The 14,616-nt window shown below is 45.1% G+C and overlaps 2 protein-coding genes across 2 annotated transcripts in view; both read right to left on the bottom strand.

Moving 5' to 3' along the window:
- Positions 1 to 13,706, bottom strand: part of CRADD (CASP2 and RIPK1 domain containing adaptor with death domain) — an 81,114-nt gene extending 67,408 nt beyond the window's left edge. Inside the window, exons 1-2 of the mRNA XM_030480855.1 lie at positions 13,375 to 13,706; positions 9,587 to 9,892 (exon numbers count right to left, since the gene is read on the bottom strand). Of these exons, the coding sequence (XP_030336715.1) occupies positions 9,587 to 9,884 (298 nt within the window). The 5' untranslated portion in view covers positions 9,885 to 9,892; positions 13,375 to 13,706. The remainder of the gene's footprint in view (positions 1 to 9,586; positions 9,893 to 13,374) is intronic.
- LOC115605302 (translation initiation factor IF-2-like) lies at positions 13,392 to 13,928 on the bottom strand. The gene has a single exon (XM_030479569.1). The coding sequence runs from the start codon at positions 13,926 to 13,928 to the stop codon at positions 13,392 to 13,394; it is 537 nt and encodes a 178-aa protein (XP_030335429.1).
- Between the last annotated feature and the right edge of the window lie 688 nt (positions 13,929 to 14,616).

Raw genomic sequence — 14,616 nt, 5'->3', positions numbered from 1 at the left:
TCTGAAGCATATATTAGTATATATCTATGGCCCACAAGGACCATTAATGAGTATCAATAGAATGTCTATACTGATGACATAATGCAAAAATAACAACTGCATCTTGCTTTTTCATGTTTACAAGTGGCTTTATCATGCTGCAGATCAAGTCCTTACAAGAAAGTTTCCAGTCTGTTCTAGAAAACAATTTTATTGTCTGAACAAAGCTTTTTCAATGGCTGCCTTGCCACATCCTGAGAAAAGACCAACAGAGGGAGGCTGGCAACAATTAACAAAAGATCTCAAGGATCATGCAATTATGAATGTTTTTGGGACTATAAGACACGGACATGATTTTATCATACTGTGATGCAAGTTGAAGAGGAAATTGAACAGACAATTAAGATACTTTGTCTAATGGAAAACTACAGGTAGTGAACTCTGTAAGCTATTTAGAATGAACATACCCCAAGATGAGAAACAGTACTATAAACTCTGGGAAATAGAGATACTTAAATAATCAAAGAAAAAAAAAAGGGGGGCATTTATTTGCATGCAACAGCATCCCTGATATGATGTACATCTACACCTATATGTATGCATGAACACAGAATTTTGGGAAGAAAGGATTCAAAGACTGCAGGTGCTTATGGACAAAACCACCTCATCCACTGGGCTGTGTCTGTATTAGCAAGCAATACAGAGCGATAGGAGAGAACCTATAGATGACACAGATGATGCTAAGGATCTGCCATTCAGACCCCACAAAGCTGGAAGGTTTCACTTCTAACTGGCTCGAGGCTGGTCCTATGGACTCCATGAACACCCAGAGCACATTTTCCTGTTTAGATTCACCTGAAAGATATCTAATTCAAATACTCCAACTCACTTAAAAAGCACATTCCTAATCTGAGCTGGAAGTCACGCATACATATCCGAAGTGTCCTATGTCAGCACTAGTTATATTTGGATTGAAATCCCAAATACTGAGTATGATGCCAAGTTTATAGAATCACAGAAAAATTTAGGTTGGGAGGGACCTGCAAGGCCAGCTTCAAAGTCTGATCAGGTTGCTCAGGGTCTTCTACTGTTGAGTGTTGACTGTCTCCAAGCATGGAGATTCTAAAACCTCTTTGGGCAACCCCACTTGAGCTGCAACCTTGGGTGGCCAGTGCTTAACCTGTCTTATGATTTTTTTTCCTTATATCCAATCAGAATTTCCCTTGCTATGACCTGTGGCCGCCACTCCTTTTCCTTTTGCTGCACACCTACAGGCAGAGACTGACTCCACCTTTTCTGAGTCTACTTGGCCTTCTCTTCTTCAAGAGCAAACTCAGTTGTCTCAGACTTTGTGTTTCATGTTAAACTAACTACTTCAGTAGTGCTCCACAGGACTCTGGTTTGTCAATCTTTCCCTTGTACTGACATAGCATTTTAAAAACAGACCCTAATACCAAGTACAAGGGAATAATCACTTCCCTCAGCCTGCTGGCTTTGCTCTTGCTGATGCAGTCCTGTGTGTGGTTAGTCTTCGTCATCACACCTGCTTTCTATCAAGACATCCAACTTCTTTTCTGCAGAGTTGCAACTGGCCAGTCAGTGTCCATCTTGGATTATATTGTGGGAATTCTGTATCCCAGGTGCACAGCTTGACACTTCTGCTGAACGTCATGAGGTTCTTGCTGGCCCATTCATCCAGCTTGCTGGGATCCCTCTGAGAGGCAGCCCTAGTCTTCCGTCCCAAATGATCCCCAAGGCCTCAAGTCATCCTTTGCTTTAGGCACAGTTCAGAAGATCCCAGAACACCGACAAGTGTACAAACAAAGTTAATTCACCTAAAACTTCCTGAAGATGCAGTCCCTCCCATCGCTCAGGTCAGTGACAAAAAGGTTAAACAGGATTAGTCCCACTGTCAGCCCTGAGGAACTTGACTGGAACTAGCCTTCAGTTAGATGGATATTGAACCACCAACCATCCTTTAAGCCTGGTGGTCTTGCCTTTTTTTCACCCACTGTGCAGTCCACCCATTCAGCCTGTATCTTCCCAGCTAGCCACAAGACTGCTATAAGAGTGTGCTGAAAGCCTTGCTGAAGTCAATTAAATAACATATTTTACCACAGAAGGCAAGAATCAGGTTGCACAAGCTTGATTTATCTGTGGTAAACCCGAGCTGGCTGTTCCCAGTCACGTCACTGTACTTTGTGCATCTGGCTTACCACAGCCTAACAAACATGACAGAAAACAGCCTCTCAAAGACATAGGCTGGCTCCCTCAGCACCCTCAAACACATTCCATCCAGCTCTGTGGATGTGCGTATGTCCACTCTATTCAGGTAGTTCCTAACTCAATTCTCTTCTACTAGACACATCATCTCCCTTATCCAAATTCCACTACTAGGCACAGAGACCAGAGACAACACACAGCAGTCTTCACATATGAAGACCCAGCCTCTTCTGTGCCCTTCTTCAGGGGTTGTCTTAGGCTTCCTTCATTGCCAGTGTACCTGTAGAAACCTATCTTGTTGCCCTTCACATCCTTGAATGGTTTCAAACACAGATGAGCTCTGCCCTTCATAACTCTATCCCTAAAAGCCCACAGAATGCTTCTATATTGCTCCTGGGTAGCCTGTTCTCACTTCCACCTGTTAGACAATTCCTCTTTGAACTTGAACTCAGCTGGGAGTTCCCTTTTTAACCAAGCTAGTCTCCTACCATGCCTGCTGCTTTTCGGGGGCCATTTTTATGCTTCGAAGAGGTTTTCCATGATGATTAGTCAGGTCTCCTGGGTGCTTTTGGCCTTCAGAACTGTCTCCCAGAGTGTCCCATCAACTAGTTTTATGAACAAGCTGAAGTCCAGGACCTTTACACTGCTACCTGCTTTCCTCTCTTCTCTGTCTTAAACTTGAGCACTGCATGGTAACTGCATTCAAGACTGATATTAACAACCACATCCCGAGACAGCTGTTCCTTGTTTGTGAGTAGGCTAGTAGAGCACCTCCCTTAGTTTTTGCATTGAGGACATTCATCAAGATATTGTCCCTGCTTCTGGAAGCCTCCTGGAACTGTGTCACATTCCCAGTAGACACCAGGGTTGTTAAAGATTTCCTGAGAACCACGGCCTGTGATAGAATCCTTTTAAGAAGGCTTCATTGGATCAGAGGGAAATTTGGGTTGGAAGAGACCTCAGGAGGCTTCCTGTCTGACCTCCCCTTGAAAGCAGGGTCAGCTCTGAGACCAGACCATGTTGTTCAGTATTCTATCTAGAAGGGTCTTGAAAACCTCCATGGATGAAGACTACTGAACCTCTCTGGGTCCCTGTTCTGCTTCTTGATCCCCCTTATGATGAAAAATCTCTCCTTAGAGCCAGTTAGAATCTCCCACTCCAACAAACACCCTTCACCTCTCATCTTCCCACTATGCATTGCTGTGTAGAGCCTATCCCTGTCTTCTCTTTATATCCTCTTTGTAGGTACTGGAAAGCTGCTATCTTCTCTTCTCCAGGCTCTACCTCTTCTCAATCAGGAAGCCCTATAAAAGATGCCACCAAAATGTCTCTCTTACTGAGCTCCCTTCTAATCCTAACCCATAAGCTCTTGACCAGCCTGTTTCCCAGGGAATAGCAAAGCTCTGTGCATTCATGACACTCCTTTGAAAAGACTGCAATGGCATCCTTGTCTAAGAACCTGAGGCCATGCACTATGTCACTGCAGTTGTGTGAACTATCCTGCCATGGCTCCGCAAATCCAATGACACCACAGTGCTGGAACTGTGCAGACCTCCTGGGCAAGACACTTTTGCCCCCCACTATCGAGTTGATCCCATCTGTCCCTAGCAGTCCCCATTTCTTGAAAAGGTGAAAAAAATCCTGTGGTCATAGAGTTCCAAGCGCTGCCATGACACCAGGTGCACAGACAGATGTGAATATGCAGGATGGAGTTCCCCTGCCCAGGTTTTTCCCCTTGAATGGCAGAATGGAGAACGCTGCTTGGGCTCCATGCCTTCACATGGGATCTCTGAACCCTGTAGTCATCCTTAATCTGCTGAAGTACTACTAGTGCCCACATGAGAGTTGCAAAGTCTGACGCTTGGCCAGGCCTTGGCATCCTCTGTGATATCCTGGATCCAGTCCCAGGGGAAACAGCAAACTTTGGAAATCTGGTCAGCAGATGGATGCCTCCATTCCCGACACCAAGGAGTCTTCAATCCCATTGTTTCCTCTTAGTGGCACTGGTTATGAGTAGTTGATCAGGCACAGCTGGCCAAAACACTTCTCTTGCCAGAACTCACTCCTCCTCACCTGTTTCCAGGGACTGTATTTTTATTAAATCTATACTGTTAGCCTCACACATTTGTGTTACTGAAGATGACACCAAGTAGGTTGTATCTCTCCATTAGCTTACTTGAAAGAAACTGTTTGAGATTGGGCAGGAAACACTATAGTTCTTAACAGTGATGCCTGAGATTTGGGCTTCTCAAAGTGAAAAACACAAATGTAAGCAGCATAAACACAGCTGATTATTAACACAGCAAAAAAGCAACAAAGCAAATATTCCTTAACTGTAAAAAAAGGAGAAAATCTTACATTCATACACACATTAAAACCAAAATATGTACACAGAATGCTCTGTAGAACCAGGGAAGTTAATTACTTGTCCATGTCATGATGCATGCAGTTGAGTGTGGACACAAACCTTTAATGCCAGACTTCACAGATATTGCAGCAGTCAGAACAAAGCCACAGCCATAAATGTAACACCCAATTTTCAGGGAAGATGGGAATGTGGAAAAGAGTTTGGGAAATTCTCCTACGAGGATGCCTTTGAATCTCTCCAGAGAACATTTTCTATAGCCTCCAGGCATTGGGATGTGGCACAAGGGCATTCCTTCATCTCCAGGTCTACCCAGTGTGGCCAAGGCTGCTAAGCCCATCCCTTTCCTTCAGACATACACAGCAGGAAACTCCTCCTTCTGCCACTGGACTATACACGAAAGGGGAGGGAAAGAGAAGAAAGGGAAAAAACACTGTTTTCTGCCACCATTTTACAGAAAAGGAATTCATCAGCTGCTCTTCTATCTGACATCCAAATGGAAAAGGCAAGAGACCAGGCTGTTTCCTCACTGCATTAGTCGTGAGAGGAAGCAGGACAGGAAGAGGGCAGGAAGCAGCCAACAAAAGGTAAGAGGAGATGCTAAACTTTTGCATGTCCTAATGCTGTTCATTTGAATCTTAATTCTTAGAAACCTACAATCCAGCTGTGTAAAAAGGACTTTGAGAAAGCAGGGAGGGCGGGGGGGTGTGTGCTTTCTCAACAGAAGTACATATTTTGCTTTGTTTTGTATTTGCATGCTTTGTCCAAAGTGTTACACAATACAAAGCTTTATATAGCTATATGAGAACACATGCTCCCCACACATCCAGGGAAAAACCCCAACCACACCAAAATCTGTTCAAATCAAAAAAACTCACAGAAGTCTAACAGGACCCTAATGCAGACTGCTGATGAGATACCACAACAACAACAGCAAAATCATGCATCAGAAAATATTTCTTGCTTAGTTGTGAGAGAACAGCTTTTCCAAGACAATTCTGTGTAACTCCATGCCTCAAATTCACTAACATTTCCCAGATAGCAACAGCTGCTGCAGAACTCCTTTGGTAAATGCTGTATCTCAGACTTTACTCTTTCTCAGTATGTTGCAATTTCCTGTGAAATGGAGAAGTCATCTAAACTACAAAGCGGTGCAGTACTAACACTTTAAGAAGTAAATAATTTTATAGCAACATATAGTATAGAGAGAAATATAATAATTGGGCAGAGACATTCCTGAGCGGAGAGAGATCAGAAAAACATTCTGATAAAGAAACACCATCAAAGCTTGTATTTTTTTACTCAGTGCAAAAAATGTTGGGTAACTCCTTGCTGTTCCTAGAAAGAATGGAATTCTGTTGCCAACAGCTGTAGTTTTTCATAGGAATTATAATACTATATTGAAGATTTATGTTCCTGACAAAGGCATAAAGTTATCCAAACTAGGGCAGAAAAAACAGAATAGTCTTTTCCCAATGAAACAGACCCACATTATTTTTGTTAACTCTTACCACGGCAGAAGTTTTAATCTTCGAAACCAGGAACTCATGCTGTGGTTGATGTTTATAGTGATTAAGACTTGCAGTGGGCAGGGTCAACTGTTTTATCACGGGTTCTTAGACAAGTAAGAAACACACCCTATCATCTTGAAATCAAAATCACAGATACTTACCTCCAAAAGCCCACGACTTTAAATTTTCTTCTTGAGATTTTGGGGTTTTATAATGATGTTTTCCCTGCTTTAAAAGAAGGCTTCCCCAGAGCTCTGGCCATCTGACAGATCCATATGAGAGTGGAGAATGGTGACCCTAGGCAAAAGACTGTCTTGTGCATAAAGTAAACAAGGAAGGGGGAGGAATCTTGTGTCTCTTTGCTGCAATTATGCAGATGCAGGTGGCCCTACCTGCCTGCATGTCACTCTCCTGATTCCCTGGAAAAGCTATTCCTTGCGCTCTGCAGGATTAGGGTGTTCTGTGTTCCTTGGAACTACAGCAGATAGCAGTATACAAATACTTTTAAGTCAACTAATGTTCAGGAACAAAACTCAGGATATCACAGGTTTTAAAGTTCAATTACTTACAAGCAGCCAAACAGCACACTCTGGATTGAATCCTGAGCCAATTTACAGTTACATTCTATGCTGCTCCATGAACATTACACCGAGTTACACAACTCGAGAATCAATAAATACATTTCCTCGGAAGGATTTGCCGAAAGGCTCTCACTGAGTCAGCGGCAGTGTCTTGTTTAGGTCTCAGACTTTGGCTTCCATTTCATAGCTGCTTGATCCATCAGATCATATTTACACTACATCACCAAAAATGTTTTTATTTCTGTCCTTCTGAAATCCCTGTTTGTTTGGTTCAGTTGGTTTGTTGTTTGGGTTTTTTCTGGTTTGGGGCTTGGGGTGGTTTTTTTTTAGTAGGGGAAGAAAATAAATTAAAAGCTTCTTAACAATTACAGTTGTGATTTATTTTTTTAACTGGGAACCAACAAGCTGTATTTCTCAGCTGAAGCAAAGATAGAAAGCCTGATCTCTTTGAACAAAACACACAATAATCCAAAGGTCTGCATATAAAAATCACTATGCACGTGCCACAGTTTTCACATTCAGATACAGCAAACCTAATAGTCTACTTTTACTGACTTTAAAAGTCTTACGTGTAGCCAGTGAGAAGTGAAAGACTATAAAATAAAACCTTCCTTCACAGAACAACTTGCCGTGAGTCCTTAGTCCTGCAAAAACTGAGGATATTTTGCTTGAGTAAACAGAATTTTAATTGAGCATAAACAAGTGAACAGCAGGCATGCCATTTCCATAAATATGCATGATTCAATGGAAAAAAATAAAGAGATTTAAAAATCTGGGGCCATAAAACCAACTTCAATTTTAAAGTTTTAAGGTCTAAGAAAAAGGTAGAGTGTATGTGGCAGGCTTCTTTCACCACAAATGGATTCTTTAAAAGAAATTGCCACTGACAAATCACCATTTATAAGAACTGTTTCCAATAAGGCAGAAGTTATCTAGCATGGCACTAAGGAACATATTTAAGTATGCTTATAGTTTTGTTAGAGCCAATGGCTTTTTCCATGCTTAAGGCCAAGCATTTGCTCAAGTATTCTGCCTAGACAAAAGCTTACAAGTTTGTTGTTTAGAATGCAAAGCAAGGCTTTTTATCCCAAACCACATTTCCTTGCATGTAATCAGCACTGATGATGTAGCCATAGTTTCCAATTCATTCCAGGGTGCACTCAGCATTTATTAGGGCACAGATGGTGCTCTCTTTCTTTGGCTTCTAAAGAACATGCTTAAATATACAGAAAAAAAACCAAAACACCTGGCTAGCTGCCTCTTACCCTATTACACTCTGTATTGCCACAGTAAAAGTAACAGTAATCTTTGATCTAATCTGGAAGCCCCTTCTAATTTACACACAAAATTTGGCAATAGGATTATCAAGTACAGTCAGCTCACTTGAAACTGGAGAACCTGATACACACAAATCCAGCACATTAGCCACAAGCGATCAAGAACAGGAACAAGTAATCCACGAAACAATCAAAAGAACAAAAATCAAAAACATTTTTTCTAGTAACAAAGTAGTACTCCATGGCTGTGTTTGTGTTTCTAGAACTGTAAGGATTATTCAACAGCTTAACCAGCAATTAGCAAATGAGCAGCCTGATTCGGAAGGCAAATAAAGAGCATTAGCATGACAGGATCTGTCATAACAGCCTGCAAGGTCTTTTCCAGAATATACAAGTTTGTATTGTGCTAAGAACTTGCAGTGTTTTCCTGTATGGACAGCACAGGACATTCATTTCCCAAACTCTGAGAACTATTTACCCGTTGCCAAGCAAGCATAAAGCCACCTCCACAGAGACCCAACAGAAAGACAAACTGTCACGACAGTCCATTAAAAATGTCCTAAGGTAGGATAATGTCAGATTTGTCCAGCAGATCTTGACAAAACGTTTCTGAACACGCAGCTGAGACACAGGTGATGGTCAGTGGGTCTTAGTCACCCACCTTCACAGGCTTTCAGTCTCATGCAAAGCACACTGACACCGGAAAAACCACGTCATGTGCATCGAAATGCATATGACTAAACGCAAATGGCAGGAGGGGGGGGCTTGAAGAAAGGTTATTCAGACTGCTTGGAAATCTTGTTCCCAAGTGAGGACTATTTTGCTATCTCAGTGGTAACATGAGGTTAGCAGCCAGGGCATGCTGCCAGAATCTAGGGCAAGAAACGTGCATTTTAAGCTGTCGTCTTTATTTCAAAACAGCTCAACAACTGCATGCACAGATTGGTAAGGAAATCACTTCTGAACAAACATCAAGTCCAGAAAACTAGTTTTAGAAGTAGATGTAAATGTCAGAAAGCCAGAGATTTGACTAAACTAGATTATATAACACCCACTAAATCGGTTAGCTCCTAAATTTGTTTTACAACCAAGCAATGGCTAGTAATTTTGGAAGTAATGATCCTAGATATTTGCTATGTGTTAAACATAATAAGCTAAATAAATCTAAATTAGCATGTGGTACTAAATCAAAGTGTCATTAAAATCATAATAAAAGTAAGCAAATGAAAGTTCTGTTAATATGAACAATCCAGCAACAAGCCACTGAAAAGCAGACATAAAACAAGCAATAATCAGGTGTGGATGGTGAAAAGTCTGTTCTGCAGCTAGTCAAAACTACCTTTTATAGTTTGTTCCCTCTGAGGTAATGGAGTCTGCGTCTTCCTACATCCCAGCCTCTCCCAAGGCAGCCTCTCCTGCTATCTCTCAGCCTCTGCAACTCAGCCCTGCTCACTCCCCAAACCTTGCAATACTTCCTGCCATTTAGCTGACTTCCAGAAAACTCAGTCTGTCCCCTTTTCTGGGTATCATGCTCCATATCTACACACTGCATAACTTGAAATTACTGGTACATTCAGCACCAGTAACTCAGACAAAATTACGTCTTGAGAACAAGCTTCAAAATATCACTAACAACAATCCTGGCCTTACCTGCAGGATCTTGTACTGTTATTTCTTTACGCTTCATCACCAGCTTGTCTTTAACCCATGGGAACTCCTGCAAAGAATCCAAGAATGCATCAAAAGCCTTAGGTCCTCTGGTGGGGAGAATATCAAGGAGCATCATGGTTTTCCTCTGACTGGTGGTTTGGGCTTTTATTTCTTGAACGTGACTGTCCATGAGAATCCCTTCTTGGTAGAGATACTGAATAACAACTCCATCCACGAGCACCTCTGTGCAGAGCTCCAGGCGCAGGGAGCGCAAAAGCTGCTTGTCTCTGGCATCCATCTGGCAATCTAGAGCATGAGAAAAGGAGTAGGGCAGTGCATGAAGATGAAAATACTTCAACCTTTAACATCCAGAAGTGATGTTTAATACCTGGCAACCTTCAGAAAGAATGCCAAACTCAGAACCACCAACCTGGGAAAACTATTAATGATCCCTACCATCTTATTTCCACTCAGATTTTACCATCTCGCAAGCTAAAATGCAGGCATTTCTAGGAAGTATTAGACAGGAAGAGAACTTTTGGCACTGTGAAGACCAGTCCTTTGCTGGAATAAAAACCATACCAAATAATCCTGCTCACTAACTGGTCAAGGTCCATACTAAGGGCAGCTAGAGCATTTGCCAGTTCTTAAGAGACTACTCAAAAAAAGTTAGGCAGATGCCACACCTGACCTCGCTTACTTGTGGTTCTGATGCTATTGCTGTTGCAGCAGTGACAGACAGCAGCAGCGCCAGACAGCAGCAGCAGAGACAGTCAGCAGGTAGCTTTGGCCTATGCAATGCATTTTAATTTTAGGAGAGGTAAAAATGTCCCTTAGGCACCAGGTCATTCTTCCCCCTGACTCATCCAGGAAGGCTGTTCTGGAACTCGACTGATCTGATGATAACAAATTTTCTTTGAATTTCCACCTCAAATTTATCCACCTTCTATTTATAAGCATTTGTTCTGCCAAAACTGTTCTTTAGCTTAAGTAGCTCTTCTTCCTCCCTAGTATTTACCCTTCTAATGTGTTCACAAGAAGCAATCAGATGCCCTCTGCCAGCTTCCATTTCACTTGACTAATACTCTGACTAGCCAAAAGCTGAAAAAGATGCATTTTATAGCCACTCTACAGAAGAGGAATCAAGGTCTGGAGAGAACAAGCAGCTCACCCAAGATCATACCCAGAGTCCATGCCAGACCTATGAACTGAATCAAGATGTCTAGTCCAGTCCTTAATGACAAACATATCCCTAGGCCCACTAATGGCACTTGAGAAGGGAAATGACAGAGTAACACATTTAAATACTTTCTGATGACTGAATAATGAAGTCGAAAAACGGCAGCAGGTGGTGAGTGTGATTACCAAGAGAGTTTCTGATTATTGAACTAAAAGCTGCTGTTTGAACAGCTAGACCATGCAGAAATGGCACTTAATTCAGCTTGAGGACAGGCAGAGATTTTCAAAGCTTTTGTAAGAAACCTCCTAAAGCCTTTTTATCATCAGAGGTGCCTACTGACTCCCAAGGCCCCATCAAAGGTTGGCTGGTTGGTCTGGTTGTTGAAATCTCAAGTAGGCTACCAGCAAAACATATAGGCATGTAACTGGCATCTTGGACAGGATGCAAGAGCATAGGACCACGAGAGCGGGACTGGAAAACCCTCTGATAAAGCCACTTTACAAAAACACTTCCCCTGAGTGCTGAAACATTGCTGGATGGCACCATCCTTCCTGGTTACCTAGCAAGTTTCTCCTATACCAGAGTGAATTCTGAGGTGCCTACCATGTGTCTAGGGGTCACTTGGGAATCAATGAAAAGCTATCCTGGCACATGTCCTTAAAAAATGCTGGTTTGCTAGGTACAGCTCAAACATCAAACACCATCACAGGGTGAGATGATACTGCAAGCAAGGAGATGGAAAAAAGCGCAGGCAAGAAAAAGAACTGCGTTTTCCCATTTCATAGAATCACAGAATGATTTGGGTTGGAAGGGTCCTTAAAGATCACCTAGTTCCAACCCCCCTGCCATGGGCAGAGACATACGCCACTAGAGCAGGTTACTCAAAGCCCCGTCCAGCCTGGCCTTGAACACTGCCAGGGATGGGGCAGCCACAGCTTCTCTGGGCAACCTGTGCCAGTGTCTCACCACCCTCATAGTGAAGAACTTCTTCCTGATATCTAATCTAAATCTACATCTACCCTCTGTCAGTTTAAAGCCATTGCCCCTTGTCCTGTCACTACATGCCCTTGTAAAAAATCCCTCTCCAAGATTTCTTCTTGGCTGCTTTAGGTACTGGAAGGTTGCTCTAAGGTCTCCCTGGAGCCTTCTGCAGGCTGAACAACCTGCTTAGTTCCTGACTCAGACTGTATAGCACATGATGAGCTTCTCTTCTTCATGACCAAAGAGGTCAACACTTTCCAAAATAAGGCCCTTTCAAACCATCTCGGTTTGCACCTTGAGGCACTGGAGAACACCTATCAAGCCATGAATCTGAAGAGGGAATTTTTGCTGAAAAAGGCCTTTGGCTCCCTGACTGCGGAGTGAGCGCAGCTGAGGTTTTACAGCCCTTAACGCCAAGGTCATTGGCCCAGTAAATTTCCAGGATGGAGTGTATTGATTTTTAAAGATTTTTTTTTAAAAGTCTTTTTAAAGATTAAGCATTTCTTTGTGTGTGTGTTTACAGTGAGAAGGAAATGTCTGAGTCAGGAACTAAGCAGCCAGATATGGAAATGTATCAGGATTTTGGTGCATAACAGCATAGCGACAGAGTTCAGTCCAACACAGGATATTTAAATTAATTTTAATCACAGCCTACATCTAGGGACCCAAAGTAAGCTCTAAAATGATTTTTTTCTATTAATGCTGGTGCTAAAGTAAAAAGATGATATGTCTGTTTACCCAAAACAAGACATGCCTCAGACGTTCCCTAGGCACTTCTTAAAATGCACCTCTTACATTGTAGAGCCAAATTTCAAGCAACGTACCCCCAAGTCCTGCTGAACGAGCACAGACCCTGACTTATCACCACACCAACACAAGCAGGTCTGCACTTTTCTGCATCTGACACAGAATCTGTCCATGAACGGGGATAAAACTTTTTAAAGCCTTGACCCTAAAGAGACCCCTTCTGATCCTAAAAAGCACATTCCCTTAGCTCTTGGCTAGCAACATTGGCATCTGCCCAAGCGCGAACTGCACGGGGCTGCTTATGACTGCGAGTGCGTTCCCATGTGCCTGCTTAGCCACGGCTAAGGTCCCCCTGCCTAACCCAGGGGTGGTTTTGGCTACAGGCTAAAGATCTCCCCCCCCCAAGATCAAGTTTTGCTTTCGACTTCCTCCCCGCGGCCGAGCTCTGGCAGCTGCCGCTCCTGCAGCGCTCAAGGCCCGGCTGCCCGACCTGCCGGTCCCCGCTCCCCGAGCCTCCCGCTGCGGCCCCACCGGCACGCAGCAGCACCGCGGCCTTGACCCCACTTTCCCTCCGCCTTCCTGCCGGGCACGACGGCTGCAGCAGGGGCGGGCGCTCCCGCGGGCCCGCGGCCCCCGCCACCCCGGCCCGCCCCGCGGAAGCCCGGCCCCACAGTGCCGGGGCCGCCGCCGAACGGCGCCTCGGCACTGCTCGGTATGCCGCCTTTGCTCCTGCTGCCCCCTCGGCGGCGCCTGGGACAGCGGGGGGGGGAGGGGGCCGGGCCGAGCGGGGCCGCCAGCACTACACCGCGGAGCGGGCGGGAGAAAGAGCGTTTAGGGCGGCGAGCGCTGCGAGGGGAGAGCACCCTCGGCCTGTACTTACAAGAGGGAAGTGGGGAACTACACAGGGCGCCCCGGCGCCCGCGGAGCCTGCGCGGGGAGCACCATCTTTGTTGAAGGCAAGAGGGCTTTGCCGGAAGCCGCCGCCGCCGCCGCCCTGCTGCGGGCTGGCCGAGGAAGGGCCGCCGCTGTCGGCCCTGCTGAGGACGGGGCGGGGAGGGGGGACGCCGCGGCCGCCATGTCAGCTGTGGGCAGCGGGGCAGGGACGCGGGGCCGCGTCTCCGCCGCCTCCCGGCCGGGAAGGTGGGCCTTGGGCGGGAGGCGTGCGGCGGGGAGGGCTGCGGGGCTGCGCACTGGGGTCCGGGGGCTGCGGTGGCAGCGCGGAGCGGCTGTCCGGAGCAGGGAGCGGTCCGGAGCAGGGAGCGGCCCGCAGGCAGCGCTGTCCGCCGGCACGCAGCCGGCCCTGCGCGAGCTCGAGTGCGGGCGGAGCGGGAGAGGCCCCGCGGCGGGTCCCTTCTCGGGTCGCTGCCGGCGCCGGGGGGGGTGTGTGTGTGTCTCCTTTGCAGGGGTTCGGAGGAGCTGCGGTGCCCTCAGCATCTGGGAGGGGGTTGCTGGGTGTTGTTTGTTTAGCGAGTGTATCGAAAATTAAATTAGAAATTACTAAACCCCTGAGTTTCCGTGACATTAGAAGCTGCTGGTTTCGTTACTCTGTAGGGACATCGCTTCTTAACTGCATGTGTATGCTAAACCAAACTTCACACAGGTGCTGGTACCATCATATCACACACAGAGCAATGTGATAAAGAATACTATATGTGTTTAGCTCCATTACTTTAATCTGAACTGCCTAAAAATGAAGAAACTTTCATAGATGAAAACTGTGTAGTAAAGTAAGGTCCAGCCTGCACCTACCGCAGTGCTGTAGGCATGAGTGCACATTGTCATAAGTTTATCCATCTGCTATTGAATACAAAAACATCTTTTTCGCATCATTTTATATGAATACTTGAACCCAAAGCGCGGTAGAGGAGAGAAAGCTGTGATTCATTGAGCTGTAACAGAGAGGCAGAGTCATTTCCTATCACGTATCATCGAAAAACTTTGCTCGATCTTCACACAGCTGTCAGGTGGCACATGCATGAGCTTGAGCAGTGTCAGCCCTTTCCTTTCCTGTCCGTAACAATAAAAGGGCAAATCAAACCCCAGGGTCCTGCAATGTTGGAACACGCTACTTGGGAGCTGCAGGCAGCACCAGCAAGCGGGCTGCGGTCTGCTCCGCTTGCTA

This window comes from Strigops habroptila, chromosome 3, assembly GCF_004027225.2.
Source record: "Strigops habroptila isolate Jane chromosome 3, bStrHab1.2.pri, whole genome shotgun sequence".
In the NCBI taxonomy this organism is placed as follows: Eukaryota; Metazoa; Chordata; class Aves; order Psittaciformes; family Psittacidae; genus Strigops; species Strigops habroptila.
This window is presented reverse-complemented; position numbering and strand designations above follow the sequence as displayed.

What these genes read in the sequence shown, in the direction of transcription:
- LOC115605302 (XM_030479569.1), bottom strand. Translation starts at nt 13,928, where the DNA reads ATGCTGAGGGCACCGCAGCTCCTCCGAACCCCTGCAAAGGAGACACAC.